Source organism: Lithobates pipiens, unplaced genomic scaffold, assembly GCF_037356315.1.
Source record: "Lithobates pipiens isolate NorthernLeopardFrog02 unplaced genomic scaffold, aLitPip1_a1.2 Scaffold_28, whole genome shotgun sequence".
Classification (NCBI taxonomy): domain Eukaryota; kingdom Metazoa; phylum Chordata; class Amphibia; order Anura; family Ranidae; genus Lithobates; species Lithobates pipiens.
Window position 1 is genome coordinate 208,381,783 of NW_027507789.1, and position 16,830 is coordinate 208,398,612.

Consider the following 16,830-nt stretch of genomic DNA (forward strand, 5'->3'; position numbering starts at 1 on the left):
GGAAGAGGTCATCGACAGTACTCCTTTAGATGCTCATAATCCCTTGTAGGATATTGTGAGAAAGCCTATGGGGCATGCATACCTAAAGGGACCCAGAGGGTTGTTCTCTTTTATAAAATGTAGGGTTGCACCAATACGGATATCAGTGCCGATAGTAAGCATCTGCAGGAGTACCGATACTCGTGCAAATGCTCCAATACCCGAAACCAATACTTTTAGGCTCAGTTCTCTCAGCAGGATTCCAAGAGCTGAAACGTAAAACAACAAAAAAAAAACAAAAAAAAAAAAAAAAACAAAGCCGTCAATTATCAGTTAATGAGCGGCGCCACTGTGTCCTTAATAACCGATGAGCTGTCAGTCGGCTTCCCCTGTTGATAGCTGAAGCGTAAACGAAGTCTCGGCAAATGGAACCATCAAAAAAAAAAAAAAAAAAAAAAAAAGCAGCCTATGTTTATAAACATTGCTCATCCACTAAAACAGAAAGATAAAAAGAAACATTGGGGGCGATTTACTAAAATTGGAATGTGCAAAATATAGTGCAGCTCTCCATAGAAACCAACCAGCTTCCAGGTTTTATTGTCAAAGCTTAATTGAAAGAGGTGAATTTAGAAGCTGATTGGCTACTATGCACAGCTGCACCAGATTCTGAGTACTTCAGTTTTAATAAATCCTTCCCATTGTTTCTTTTTATATCTTTCTGTTTATTCATCTACAGATCAAAGGGATGAACTTCGATCTGAAACAGGTCAAGTAAAAAAAAAGTTAAAAGTAAAAAAACAGTTAAAAGCAACAGGTCAAGTAAAAAAAAAAGATTTTTTTGTATTAAACGTTCAACACTTAATTAACCCCTAATTTACTCTAATCAGCCTTAATTAACTCCTCACTCTCCTCCATTTAATTATTTCCCTGCTGATTTTTTTATAATTTTTTTTTGTTTGCTTTGTTTGTTAATATTTTTACACCTTTAAAATATATTTACGTTTCACATAAAAATAAAAAAAGAGCGCAAAATTAAAAAAAAATTTAATTTGTAAATACATTTTAAATGCTTTGTACTATTGTTGACAGCTGAAGTGTAAACAAAACAGTTGCGGTAGATATCAGAAATTGGTATCCGCGATCACTATAATAAAAAAAAAAATTGATTGGCACTCATGCTCGTGAAAAGAATGGTATCGGTGCATCCCTAATAAAATGCCATATGCACAGTCCAGGTACCTGTAGATTAGGAAATAAACCCTGGCAGAATGCTTGTTTAACCCATTGCAGTTCTCAAAGGACAGCCTGAGAAAGGGAAACGCTTATATTTGCCAACTTGCTTGATCAGGGCACAAGAAGAGGCCAGGTCTTTTTTTTTTTTTTTTTTTAGAAGCTCACTACTACTTTAAAATGAATAAGGATGGACAAGAAAGCGCCACAGATTCCAGCAAGGAAATAACTCTCTTGCTCTGCTTGTTTCTCACCGAGATCATCTGTTGTAGAATGTGTTTGTCAAATATTCCCGTTTTCTGTGCCAAACTCCCACCATCGGCTGCTGAACATATAAAGTGCCCAAATGATAAAACATGGCTGTCAAAACACACATCAGAAACAGAAGTGAGCAAATCAATTTGCAAACTGAGCGAATCTCTGGAACATGTGCAAGCAAATGGGTCACTTATGATCCTGAGATCATATGGATTCAAGAACTGCATCATTCTCTGCCTATTGGATGTATTCAGAAAATCAGTTTGTGATTGGCCGAATAAATGACGTGCGACTCTGTGGAACAAAAGAATGTATCAAGATTAAAAAAACAAAAAAAACAAAGAAACAAAAAAAACAAAACACAGCCCAGAGTTTCCTGCACTGAAACATTTATTTTACAGAAGTGGTTCTGATAACTTAGCATCCTTCTTCGCTTTGTTTCACGTTAGGCAATATTCAAACATACATAATGACATGCTACAAACAAAAACATTTTATTTACTTATTTAATTTTTTTTTTTTCTCCTCTGCAAATGGTCAGAGGGACCTTGAACATCGTCACCCCCGGCCCTTCCCAGACACACCCCCCCCCCCCACCCCAGGGTAACTAGACACACACAGATGCCCGGACGCTGACATTCGCAACATCATCTCCTGGCGGGTGGAGGACAGTTGTAGGCTGGGCGTTCGAAATGGAACGGAGAAGAGAGTCGAAAGATTCAGTTGAACTGAGAGAAGCATGTATCTATTGTGAATTGAATCAAAATTTTGGTCTTAAAGGGAATATCCACCAGAACTGGGGGGTGCCCAAAACCTACAGATACAAGCAGACAACTTGATTAAAATGCCTACATGATCCTAATATAGAGTAAGGACTCCAGAGCTCCATGTTCTTTCTCCCTACCATAGAGTCTTACTTCTCCCATTGCATTTGTCATGGTAGATACAAAAAAAGTCACCTTGTGTTTACCATAGAGCAGTGGTTCTCCTCTCCAGTCCTCAGGACCCACCAACAGGCCAGGTTTTATGTATTACCTTGGGGAGATGCAGACTAGAATACGGCAATCACTGAGCAGCAAATGATATCACCTGTCATGTATTTCAGTTATCTTGCAAACCTGACCTGTTAGTGGGTCCTGAGGACAGGAGTTGAGAAGCACTGCTGTATAGCACTGGGGTCCTGTGTACAAATACTCCTAGGATCTCCATGGAGTCTGTATTGGGTTTCCACCCATACCTGTCAGCCTCTACCTTGTTAGACCCTACTGCAGGCGTGCTCCACCTGCGGCCCTCCAGCTGTTGCGGAACTACAAGTCCCATGAGGCATTGCACAGCTGACAGTTGCAAGCATGACTCCCAAAGGCAGAGGCACGATGGGACTTGTAGTTTTGGCAACAGGTTGAGCACCCAATACCCTACTGTATATGACTATTGTAGTGACCATGACAGATTAAACTCCTAATTGAGCACTCACTGATGTGAGCAGCTCTGCAGAGTCTTTTACGTGCTATAGGTGGTCAAAAAATAAATGGAAAAATTACATACAAAGAATGCGACCCCCCCCCCCCCCCTCTTAGGGGTTGCAGAGCTGGTAACTGTGATAAGGGAATCGCACCATGGAGGTACCTGAGAGATACAAGGAACCAGAATGTGATTCAGCTTGAAGGTTGCTATCATTAGTGAACTACCAGGTTTGGGTGGACCAGCCCTGTGACATTATAGCAGATAAGACAAGATTCACTTTTCCGGCCCCTGTTCACTCACACGAGTAGCTCAAAAACTTTCAACAAGCAAAATCCCATTCACATCTGAGCGTTCTGTTCCTTGTAGCAAAACGCCTGTCGCTCAGGCTCTGTTCAGACCATGGCGTTCCGGATCACGGGTGAAATCGCTGCAAATTGCCAGACGCACTTGCAATCCCTGTTACTTAATTGCGCCTCAATTGCGGCACGATTTTGCCACAATTGTTGCCTGACGAATCGTGCAAACAGAATCGCGGGATGCCTGTCGTCCAAAAGAGGTTCCGCAGGCGTCAGGCATCCTGCGATTCAGTTTTTGCGATTTTACAGCGATTCGTTGCCCGACAATCGCAGCAAAAATCACACCGCGATTGGGGTGACATTGAAAGCAACAGGAATCGCAAGTATGATTCGGAATCAGGGGCAGAATCGTGGTAATTCCGCCCTCGTTTCAGAGTGCTATGGTATGAACAGAACCTCAAAAAAAGTACGTGAGCTTCTTTTTGGGCAGAATTTTAAGACTTCAATGGGAACAGCTGAAAACACTTGATTTGAACGTTTTATTTATGTTTTTTTTTTTTTTTTTTAAGCTTATCTCCTCCCCCTAGTGATTTTCATTGGCCAAGACAAAACGTCTAGATAAACGCTCGACATATATGCAACACTGCTTTAAACAAAAATAAAAAAAATGCCTAAAAGCACGACGCTGTAGTTGCACTCAAGGCAAACAGCTTAAAGCGGATCTTTGCTGCATCTGAGCACCACAAACGAAAAATGCTATTACATTCATTTTCAATATTTAAAGCAAACTCCTCCATTCATCCATCTCTCCATGCTTTATTTGGTTGAGAAATCACTTTGAAAAAGAACCCCCCCATAGCATTTCTGGCTGTGGCCATCTTGAGTAAGGGCAACTAATTGATGTAGCACTTACTTCCTGGAATCCATCTGCCCTTAACTCAAGTATGCATGCAGGAGTGTGCTCAGCTGAGAAAAACCCCTCCCCCTCCTCCCATGCTGAAGACTCCCGAGATGTCAGACATTATTTGCCTAGGCAAGAAACCAGGAAGTAAATGAAGAAATGTAAAAAAAAAAAGTTTAAAACAAGTAAATATGATAGACTTTCCTATCCATTTACTAATGCTAGCAGCATAAGTATTACAAATAGTCAATGTTGAATGGGAGAGTAAAATTCCACTTTAATTGTTTTACTCTCCTACATATATGTATGCGATTCTGTTCAGCTAGTCTTGTGGCAAGGCCAAGTGCCAAGCCGATTTAGCTTTCCAAATAGGGGCCTAGCATTTACCGGAGTTATCCTGCTTGCCGATGACTGACTGCGTAAATCTCAAGACTCTCTAAACAGAATTGCAAATGATTTGCTTATGTGTATAAGGCATGTTTGACACTTCAGCTTGTATAAGAGCAGTGTGAACAGCAAGCTTTTATAGACCTTTTGGCAAAGCTTCAAGAAGCTTTCCCTAAGCCTATAAAGTGCCTTTCAGCAACTGCTTGGAAATGTTATACACAGATCTCGATTCTGAGTGCTGACTGTCACTTTAAACAAGCTACTAGCAGGCTTCAATTTGTGCTGAAGCTTGCTTAGCAGCTTGTTTAGGCCCCGTTTACACCTGAGCGATTGTCTGCTTAAAGCTTGTAGCTCTAAAATACTCAACAAGCCTAATTCTATTCATTTCAATGGCCCCCCGTTTCCATGTGAGCATTCTGTCGACTGAAGCAAAATGCCCGCGTCTCAAAAAAAAGTACACAAGCTTTTTGGCCTCAGACTTCAATAGAAGCGCCTGACTTGAGCATTTTTACAAGCGTTTTGTTGCATGTTTTTCTGCTCAAACAGCAGCTCTCCAACCCTAATTTCAGCTTTCCCCTAGTGCTCTCCATTGGGCTAAACAAAAACGCCTGAAGCTGTAGAACGCTTGTAATTCACTTCTAAAAACGCTCAAAAATTACAAAAACTCCAATAAAATCGCTGCGCTCAGGTGTCAATGCAGCCTTAAAGTGACAATCCACACTCTCATTAGCATATAACATTTCAACAAGCTTGAAATGCGTGCTGAAGCCTGCCAGCAGCTTGTTTAAAGTGGCAATCAGTTCTCCAACTAAGATCTGTGTTCAACAACTACAAGCTTGAGCTGAACGGCGCTTTAAAAGTGCCAATAAAGCTTGCTGAAAGCTTTGGTTCACACTGAAGCCTGTGTGAAATAAGGCCCTCTCTTTCAGCTGTCTGCCTGGAGTTTTGCTTAAAAAATGACCAATAATTCATATACACAAATCTTTTCATATATTTACATGTAAACCTTGAAATAGCTGGTACTATATTTACACTATGACGGAAAAAAAAAAAAAAAAAAGAGGAATTATCTATAATAATTTTTTATGCTAAAGGCGGCTCACCAGAAGGGGTCTTCGGCGTCTTTCAATGGATTTATGGGCCTTAGCTAGTTGTAGGAAATTGGCTCCCCCAAAAGCAGAACTTTGAGCTTTATTATCTTCCACTCTGAAACTTTTACATAAAAGTAATTGTTATTATCTGCTCTATTTTACTGACCAAAGTCCCTAAAGAGGTACTTTTCTGTATCTGTGCTCTGTGTCCAAATTGACAATAAAAATGCAGAACAATCAAGTAAATGAATGATGCTCACTTGTAATACTTTCCTTTACAAAGTTATTTATTTTATTCACTTGCAATGTGTCACTGAACAAGATAAGAAAATTTGACCACCCCAGGAGTCAATTCCATAGCGCAGCTCTCCCTCCCCCCCCCCCCCCCCCCACGATTGCTCTACTCTAAGAGTATCTGATTACTGTCTGTGCTGGCCCAGCTTCTCTGCCGCTGCCTACATAAACCTATGAAGGCAAATGCTATAAGGACAGCTTCCCCCAAAGGCTTTAGCTTGTATAAGAGAAGTGTGAACAGCAAGCATTTGCAGGGCGTTCAGAAAGCTTTGTTGAAGCTCTTAAAAGTACCATTCAGCTCCAGTTTGTAAATGTCGAAAACAGATTCTAATATGAGTGCTGATTGCCACTTTAAATAAGCTGCTAGCAGGCATCTACCCCTACTTGAAAGCCTGCTAGCAGCTTATTTGACGTGACAATCAGCACTCCCATTAGGATCTGTGTATAACGTTTCCAAACAGGTGATGAAGGGGAGCGTTAAGGCCTTAGAGAAAGCTGCTCGAGGCTCATCGCTATAACCGTTCTTGAACGCTCGTTGTTCACACGGCTCTTTTACAAGCTGAAGCCTGTGTGAAATAGGCCTAAAAAGTGTCCCTTGAGGTCCGACGGTGCCGGAAAACCCAGCAGCCGTTTCGAGGGCTTTTAGATGCCTACACAATGTAGGCATTTACAGGTAAATATCATGCACAAAACACATTGAAACAGAGCTCCACCCAAAAGGGGAAGCTCCACTTGTCTGCCTCCCTCTCCCCTGCCACCTTTCGGAGCGGGAGCCGGTACCTGGTTTTGACATGGCGAAGTGAGGTGGAAGTTCCCCACCCCCCCCCCCCCCACAAAGTGTAGCACAACTCACGCATGCGCAGTAGGAAACTGTCTGTGAAGCTGCAAGGCTTCACTGCCGGTTTCCTTTAGCCAAGATGGTGGCGCTAGCACCCAAAAGCCGATTCAAGTATCAGTTTGGGTGAGGACCCCGTTGGATACCTGCAAAAGGTAAGTGCCCCAATAGTAAAAGTCAGCAGGTACAGTATTTGTAGCTGCTGACTTAACTATTCTTTGGGGTGGGGGCAGAACCCCTCTTTAAGTGAACATATAGACCTGCGGGAATTTTTTTGGGCTAAGCTGCCTGGTCTAGCGATAGGGTCACTTTAATCACATCAGATATGGAGGTGGTCTTCATTAGTCAGTAAAGCCATGAGGAAAGTGCAAACTGCTGCAATGACCAATCAGAAATCTAAATGCATTGGGGGGGGGGGGGGGGGGATTTACTAAAACTACAGAAGACAAAATTTGGAGCAGTTGTGCATATTAACCAAAAAGCTTCTAATTTCAGCTTTAAAAACAAAACACAGAAGCCGATTGGTTGACATGCACAGCTGCTCCGGTCTTAGTAAATTGCCCCAACGGTCATAGCTTTTTGGCACCACTTTATTGTACAGACTTGTTTCATGGCATCCCAGAATTTAGGAAACTGAGAGACAGCTCAGAACAGATGGCAACCAGCCATTTATTCTTCAATTCTGCACCAACTACCATGTGGGCACTGAAGTCAAGGTAACTCGCTGCAAGCTAGGTACAATCATCGTGAAATAATTCCCGTGCAATTGTCACCTTAAGGAGAACCAGTCTTGTCCCTGCTGTTTCAAGAATCTGAGTGTTCAATAAAGTTTTTTTTAATAACGTGCGGCAACACGCACCGAGTGCATTCACGTGATGTGGGCGTCATTCATCTGAATGGCACCTCATTGCATCTTGCCAACCGACATGCGTTGAGGTGTTCTGGTGCAAGCAATGCATGTTCATGCTTGTCGGTTGCAGAGTGCGTTTAGGTGGCATTCAGAATAAATGGCACTGCAATGCACCAAAGCATTTAACGTGTGTTGGCTGACATTACAAGAGAATGCTGTGAGCAGGCCCCTAAACTAGACCTAAAATTTGGATAGAGTAGAAAGGGTTACAACTACCGTCAGGTTGTTGTTTTTTGGCCCATCTGTGTGTAGACTCAACAAGAAGTAAAAGAAGATCTTTCAAAGGCAATTCCCACTTAGATGTCATGGGAACATATATTACATTTATATATGGTATGTGTTTTGTTTTTGTTGATCCAAGGCTTTACCTTTGTAGATATTAGGTGAGTGTTTTGGGGTATTAATATTCCTCTAATGTCTGCCTAGTAGCATAGTTCTATTTTTACTTGGATCCCATACCTATATAATTATATATGTCAGGTCATCATTCACTTTTACTTCCTTTTTTTGGGGGGGTTTGGCATCCCTTGCATTACATCAGGCTTGCCCTCCTGGGTTTTCTCATTGGACTCACGTCTATCGTATACATGCATCACTGGGATCTGTGTAAGTAATTGGACCTGCTAGTTGGCTTACATTTGTTTTGTTTTACAATGTTTTTGTGGATATTTACTTATGTTTGTATTCCAGAACATATTCTTTACCACCTGATGAAGACGGAGTTGAAACGCTTCAAAGTGTGTTTTTACAGACTGATATTGAAGATATCTGCATTTAATGGAATGTAAATATGCTACATAAACCCTTGATGTGATCGATTGCAATCTTTTAGGCCACACAGGGAGGAATCCATCCAAGCAGATCCACCAGCTCTGCTGATCCCCGCGCTGAGCAGGCGGATGACAAGTCCGTGTCTGCTCCGCTATGCAGAGCGGACACAGCCTGCCACGCCCTATGGGGCGGTCAGATGGAAACAGACTGCATTTTGATTTCCATCCGATACCCCGGATGGGCAGTGAACGTATCCCCATCCGTCTTTTTAGTGGACTGGATCGGATCAGATGCCGGCGGGTGACAGTGGACACATGTCCGCTGACATGCGCTGCCCCATAGAGAACAATGGGCGGTCCAATCGGGCCTGTCTGTAAAACAGGCAGGTCCGATTGGTCCGCTGGTGTGAAAGTGGCCTTAAACTGTTACAATTTTAATATAGATTTTTTTTTTTTTTATATATAATTTTTATATGTTTCTCTGCTACGTATATAGTCCCAGTCCATATTTGCATACAATGAGGAAGTGAAAATATCTTTCCAAGGGAATTCCCACTAAAGTGTTATGGAAATAAGTGTCCCCACTGAAGGATGTCCCCTCTATTCCTGTTCTGTTGGCAGCTGAAAACTCTGAACATACCCTCACTTTCACTTCTGTGACACTGGTGACCAGTACAATTAGTAAATTTTCCTAACAGCGACCGCAATAAACATTTGACAGGGGTCCTAACCCCCTCCCCATTCCATCCACATGTGAAATAACATTTTGACTTTAGTTGCTGCTCCTACCCTGTCAACTGCTTAACCTCACACACCGCCTCTCGGATCCCGAGTGTGCACAGCACTACCAAAACTCAGGCCCCCATATTTAGTAAAAAAAATGTAAACAACTACAGGGCTCTGTTATTTGATATGGGTATGCACACTCTGGAGCTGGGAGTGGTGTGTACCATGTACCCAATGCTGCAGCCGCTGCACAATTTCACAAAAATTGAAGCTTCAGATTCTATTATAAGAACAGCTGTGACCGGATCTCTTTAGGGTCGGCAGACACGACATGGCAAATGGAAGTTTAGACCGCCTCGCCTTCATTCCATGACTAAGAGCTCTTGTATTGCCCGACTACAAATGATAATGCCCTGAGCAGACAGTGCTAGCTGTATCCAGGGGGGGGGGGGGGCGATAAAAGCACTGGGGACAATACAAAGAATGTGTATGCATCCTATGTATCCACTCACTACCAAAAACCAGACCAGTCTCATGTATGGAGTGATATTACCCGACAGTCAGTAAATCCAGCCTTGTAAGCCAAAATCTCATAGTAAGGATCACTTGATCTCTTCACTTAAAACTTGTATCATTTACTCAACTGCATAATTTTTTTTTTTTTGGCAACTAGTATATCTATATCTTGCATTAGTGGATTCTATTATCACAGAGATAGCAATTAGCGGACCTCCAGCTGTTTCAAAACTACAGGTCCCATCATGCCTCTGCCTCTGGGTGTCATGCTTGTGGCTGTCAGAGTCTTGCTACCCTGTTTCCCCTAAAATAAAACTTAGTGTGATTGTCGGTGATAGCTGCAATAAAAGCCCTACCCCCCCAAATAAGCCCTAGTTAAAGTCCTTGTAGGTCTTCTTTTCAGGGTAGGGCTTATTTTTGAGGAAACAGAGTAGGGCTTATTTGGGTGGTAGGGCTTATATTGCAGCCAACACCGACAATCACGCTAGGTCTTATTTTAGGGGAAACAGGGTATGCCTCATGGGACTTGTAGTTCTGCAACAGCTGGAGGTTCGCTAATTGCATATCCCTTGTCTTATCATATAAGTGGCAGGCTGGTGGCACAGGGAGGCATGTTGCTTGTAAGCCACAGTCATCCCTTTTATAAAATGTCAGACTAAAAAAACAAACAAAAAAAAACAACCTGGCATAAAAAGAAATCCCGTACCCACTCCAACCAAAACAGATAAAGGTCCATGTTGAGCGGAGTTCAGGATGGGGTTAGCAGGTGAACCTCTCAATAATGCAGACTAGTCTGTCACCACACTGATTGCTACATAGACTTATAGTACACAGGTCAAGCAGGGGGAAGAGGGGGCGGAGTCTTTGGCATACTTACGAGCACACGCCTGGCACCAGGTATAGCGCTGTGCACACTAGTGACACTATATACAGATAAGTACAGCGCTGAGAAGTACTACACACATTATATATACAAATAAATATGGCAAGACCGCCAGCAATACACACCGCACATGGTCACTGTGCCAGGCTTGTACACATACTAAGGGCCTCCACACTACGGCTTCTCTAACGGAACCCGGCGCTCGCCGCGATGAATGGGGGACTTCACTATGTGCAACGTCTCTTCATTCAACAGAGGATTTCCGTTTCCTCAGGCCTCGCCAAGATGCTCTCCAGAAACAACAGGCTCGACAGGACAAAAAAACAAAACAAAAAACAGATCCAGCAACAATGATCGATAAAGTGTACAAATCAGAGGAGCGAACAATCAGATATCAATTCATAAATAGCAAAGTACTCAGTGTTGACACAAAAGCACATCCATTGTTTGGAGAGGGGATTGTCACTGGGGGAACGACTGAAAAGCCATTGGCAAGACTACAGAACCTGAGAAAACACTATGCAAACAGTGCAATATATTTACAGGAAGCTAAAGACAAAAGCCTAGTACACACGGGCTGAATGTCGGGTGGCGGCGGCGGGTTCAATAGAAACTGGGCGAGATTAGGTCCGTGTGCACTGGAGTCAGGGCCGGCTTCTGTCAAAGGGGCATGACCAAAAAAAAAAAAAGGTCTGCTGATCGGCTCCCGGCCAATGGCTGAGAGCGCTGACCGGGGTGTTCTGGCAGGGATGGGGCGTCCCCCTGTCAGAACACAATAGCACAGCAAGGGGGATCACTGTACTAACATCGGACTGTTAGTACAGCGGCTCTGACCCGCTGGGTTGAACGGAAAAGGAAAAAAAACTAATAGTGTGTACAAGGATAAAAACTCTAAATTGCCTTTGCAATTAGCGGACCTCTAGCTGTTGCAAAATGACAAGTCCCATCATGCCTCTGCCTCTGGGTGTCATGCTTGTGGCTCTGAGTCTTGCTATGCCTCATGGGACTTGTAGATCTGCAACAGCTGGAGGTCCGCTAATTGCAGATCCCTGCACTATATGGTCAAAACTTTGTAAACCCCACAGGACCACCATCACACCTATATAAGCATATTTGAAAAACCCATTTAGAAACCATGGGTATAAGAAGGTGTTATCCGTTCGTCCCCTCCACCCCCCCCCCCCTTTTGTGACTGTAGCAGCCCCCCTACTCTTCTAGGAAGACTTTCCACAAGATTTTGTATTGTGTCTATGCTGGGAAGTCATGCCCCTCCCCCTCACCCAAAAGTACATTGTGTGAGGTCAGGTACCGATATCGAGGAGGAGAACATCTGCCTCACAATCAGTGTTCCCAATTCATCTCAAAGGAAGGGTTGAGGTCAGGACTCTCGAGTTCCTCCGCAGGAAAACTCATCAAACAAGAAGGTTGATTTACTAAAGGCAAATAGACTGTGCACTTTGCCAGTGCGGTTGCACTCATTTTCCCCAGAACTCAGTAAATGTGGTGAAGCTCTGCAGATTTCCATCATCCAATCATGTGCAAGAAAAAAAAAAAGTTGTTTTTTTTTCTCCTTTTTTTTTTCTTCTTTTTTTGCATTTCCTTGCACCCAGTTGTGTATTCTTTACAAGAAGGTTCACTACCTTTACTATGCTCTAGGGGAAAACTAGTGCAACTGCCCTTGCAAAGTGCACAGTCTATTCACCTTTAGTAAATCTACCCCCCTATTGCCTCTGCTGCACTGAATTCCCAAGAAGCGTTGTCCGCTCTGCCTAAGCTCTCCCCTGCTGGACTATCAAAAATCAACCGCAATGTCTTTAATATAGCTGGCTTTGTGCAAAGGGGAACAGTTGTGCTGGAAGAGAAAAAGTCTGTCCCAAACTATTGCTGCAAGGGTTGGAAGCACACAATTGTCTACCATGTCCGTATGATGCAGCATCGGAGGAATACAAAAAAAACCTGACCTCAATGGTTTGCAGGGTGTCTGCATACATTGGGTTATATAATGTATAAGCTTTTATTAGTTGTTTCTAAAGCTCTAAGTGCAGAAAATCCTACAGCTTCAGAAACAGGAGTTGATCTCCTAGAACACACCTCCAGAGTCAGTGTTGGCATGTGCCTATAGGTGCCTATGCCAGTCTCCGCCACTGACAACACTTCAGCCGTGTCATGCTAGGAGGAAATTAGAAATCACTTTTTCTGAACATGATTAGGATAATTTTACTTCGGTGGTTAGATGTGTTCACCAGGACACTGGCTTTTGGTGCACAGGGCGTACACAGTTCCAAAAAATGAAACCATTACAGCTTAGGGACTCCCACAGGCACCGCTCTTCTTTTTTCCATAGAAAGAGTTACTGGTTTTCTGCGGCTGCACTGGGGATAGGTTAAGGTGCTGGCTTTACTGTGAAGCCGAGGTCTCTTTTACAGCAGTATTATTCCCAAAACCAAATACTTATTATATTGCTTACCATGTCTTAGATGTGATGGCTGCAATCGTTACCCTTTCTAGGATTTATTTCCTTTATTTTCACCTGGTGATCCAGCCCATAAGTCTGTTGGCTTTCACCACCACAAGCTCTTTCACAGTTACAGGGATGAAACAAATCATTTACCACTGAAAGAGGTGCTTACAGTGATCAGTTTGTATTTATTGATTCAAGCAGAAGGATTAACCAATGGGATTTTTGAAGGGTGCTGGAATGTGTATACTATACATCAGGGATATGCAATTAGCGGACCTTCAGCTGTTGCAAAACTACAATTCCCATCATGCCTCTGGGTGTAATGCTTGTGGCTGTCGGAGTCTTGCTATGCCTCATGGGACTTGTAGTTCTGCAACAGCTGGAGGTCCACTAATTGCATATCCCTGCTATACATGAACAAGCTGCCAGTTAAAACTTCAACATTTATTGATATACGTTAAAAACATTTCAAATTAAAATATAAATGCTTTTTTTTTTTTACATGGTTGTTAGTCTACTAATTTGTGCGGCAATATGACAGTATGGACTCCCAGCATGTTTCGCCCGCTGGGGCTTCTTCAGGGGATAAAGGCTGAAGAAGCCCCAGTGGGCAAAACATGTTGGGAGCGTATACAGGCATATTACTGCACAAATGAATACACCAGCAACCATGTAAAAAATGTTAACACTGTGTATATCAATAAATGTTGAAGTTTTAACTGGTGACTTGTTCATGTATAACAGTGGTAAAGTTTAAAGAGGCCCAGTTGCTAAAATTTTCTTCAAGCCATGGTCTGAAACGCTCTCTAATAAAACAAAAACAGGCCAATCACATCTCAAGTAAAAGAAAATAGAACCACCTTTCATCAGGAATCCCACCAAGTGATCCCTTAGATCAGGTGTCCCCCATCTGAGTTCCCCCTTACATCAGGTGTCCCCCATCTGAGTTCCCCCTTACATCAGGTGTCCCCCATCTGAGTTCCCCCTTACATCAGGTGTCCCCCATCTGAGTTCCCCCTTACATCAGGTGTCCCCCATCTGAGTTCCCCCTTACATCAGGTGTCCCCCATCTGAGTTCCCCCTTACATCAGGTGTCCCCCATCTGAGTTCCCCCTTACATCAGGTGGCCCCCATCTGAGTTCCCCCTTACATCAGGTGGCCCCCATCTGAGTTCCCCCTTACATCAGGTGGCCCCCATCTGAGTTCCCCCTTACATCAGGTGGCCCCCATCTGAGTTCCCCCTTACATCAGGTGGCCCCCATCTGAGTTCCTCCTTACATCAGGTGACCTCCATCTAGTGCCCCCTTGCATCAGGTGGCCCCCATCTAATTGCCCATTAGAGCCGGGCAGGCAGTGTGCAGGAACTGGGAGGAAAAGCGGCTGTAGGGAGCAGGCCACACATGTTCCAACATCATTGGTTGCTATGACACCGGCGGTCCTAAGTCCTAGAAAGACTGAAGCTTGGTGAGGATCCAGCACAGCAGAGTGGCTGTCGGTCGGTCCAGACTGGGTTGTCTGTCGGTCCGGATCCGGACCTTGGTCCACCATTTAGTGAAGGTTGATGTATAGTTTATAAATCTCGGCACCCTTCAAAAGTCCCATTGATTAATCCTTCTGCTTGAATATTTACCCAAGGGATATGGTGCTATTAATGGATGTGTCATTCACCCAAACTTTATCCCAAAAGAAACAAAAACGGTTACTGTAACTGCTTATAAAGTTTTAGCTGGAGTTTGGCTTCAATTTGTAAGTGTATTTAAAACTGATAGTACATATAACACTCCCCTCCCCCAGATTGACAATTCTTCTGTGCAAATGTGCCCCCTGTGCTCATTCATCTGGAGTGGGAGGGGGGCGCTTTAATAAAGGAGGTGTGTTAGTGGCCAGATCACCTAAAAACAAAAAAAACAAAACACGAATGTAGCCACCACATCAAATGATTGCTAAGCAGCAATATGTTACATTTTCGGTTTTTATACTGCTGTAACCCCTTGGCACCTGCCGAATGCAAATATGCGGCCTCTCGGCGGGTGGGCCTTAGCGGCGATCGGCCGCATATTTGCGTTCAGTAGTGTGAATACAGCTGTGCCGAGAGCTCGGTTAACGGAAACCTCCTGATCGCTACTTGCGATTGGGCGCTTTCAGATCATGTGACCACCCATCACGATTATAAACCCCGCCCCACCTCCCGCTAATCCTAATCCCCTTAAAGGGCCGGGAGGCGCCAGCTCCAAGGGGGTTAATCCCTGTAATGAATGTTTTCCTAAATAGAAAAGTAATAAACAGCGTGCCCTACAGGAAGTGAAGGTTATTGCACCTCATGACAGGTCTAGTTTAACCAGTCATTTGTTATGACACTACCAGCAACATTGATACTGCTGGTTTAACTGTATGGCCAGCCAAAATGGAGCTTTCTCCAACAGCAACGAAGACATAAAAAAAAATGCCTTTTTTTTAGTAGAGTAGAATAAAGCTAAAACCCGTGTCAGTGTTTTCCTGCTGTCTGTGTGCCAGTTACAGATTTCACCTCACTTCTGGCCTGGTGGAGCTGTTGGGAGCCCCAAAAAGCAGTAAAAAAAAAAACAACAGGGGTTCTAATATTTTCCCACCCTATCCAAAAATAAAAGAAAAGGCTTCGGCTGGACTTACACTTCAAGAAAAAAAAAAAAAAAATCAGTCCCATTCAATATTCCCATTTGGGTTTGATACTGGTGGGCCTGGATTTCTGTGCCTCTTGGGAACACCAAAAGTGAGTTCTCTGCACCTGAGCTCACAGCCCCGCCCACTAAGGTGTGCTACCCTTTCTGATGGATTTTAGAAGGCAACAAAAAGGATTGCCACTGAGGAAGTGTTGGGATTAATGGTCCCCGAGATCAAAAAATAGCCGAAAGGGCGATGGTCACCTTATGGCTTACATGTACATTTTGTGAGGGCTGACCTTTTAAGAAGTCCTTCCTGACAATTTCCAGCAAAAAAAAAAAAAAGCTGCATATAAAAGGAATGTTCCTCACTAAACAATGAGATTCATAAGAAATATCACATACATACAGCAGCAAAAAAAAAAACGTATTTTCTATAACCCCCTTTCCACGCCAGGAGAAAATCGGCAGACTAGCCAGCGTCCCGTCACTTGCGCACTACAGAAGTGGCTTTGCCGGTCACACGCTCCTCCACACACACGCATGACTACAACGTGACATACAGGTAAAATTCTTGAGGGGGTGGTTGCCCAGTAGCCGATAAAACAGCAAGTGATTATCGAGGACGAGTTTGCTTCCTGTCGAGGCCGACCTGGAATATGGTACAAGGGATTGCAAACTCCTCCTCTAGGGAGAGAAGCGGAGGCGAGGAAAGCTTTGCGCTCCCAGACAACGAGGGGTCAAACACAGAAGGGAGGGGTGCAGTAGTAACAGGTCCCCATTACAAAAATATACCCATTAAAAACTAGACTTGAACAAAAAATAAAAATAAATTAAAAAGATTTGATCATGGAGGGTGGGGCAGGAGGGTGAGTGGTGAGCATGCGCCTGTCTCCCCAGCGAGGGGATGAGATAATAGCTGGTCAGATGATGGGTTTGGGGGGGGGGGAGGAGGGGGAGGGGGGCCATGTTTACACAGGGGGTTGTAGGGTTGAATCAGTTCTCCCCCCTCCTCTCTAATCCTAGAACCAGGGGCCCCACACACGCTCAGTTGAATGGGTCGGTGCGGTAGCTGACGTGGGAGTCGCTGGTGAGCTGTGTGGTCTCGGTGGCGGAGCTAGGCTGTACCATCACAGGGATATCAGAGGTATCTGGAAAAAGAAAAAAAATACAAAGTTTTAGTCTCAAGT

The 16,830-nt window shown here is 43.7% G+C and overlaps 1 protein-coding gene across 2 annotated transcripts in view; it reads right to left on the bottom strand.

Moving 5' to 3' along the window:
• Positions 1-1,839: 1,839 nt before the first annotated feature.
• The window catches only part of DNAJC5 (DnaJ heat shock protein family (Hsp40) member C5), an 87,530-nt gene continuing 72,539 nt past the window's right edge, over positions 1,840-16,830 (bottom strand). For both annotated transcript variants that reach the window (XM_077460400.1, XM_077460402.1), the window contains exon 5: positions 1,840-16,791. In XM_077460400.1, coding sequence (XP_077316526.1) covers positions 16,688-16,791 — 104 coding nt within the window. In that variant the 3' untranslated portion in view covers positions 1,840-16,687. The remainder of the gene's footprint in view (positions 16,792-16,830) is intronic.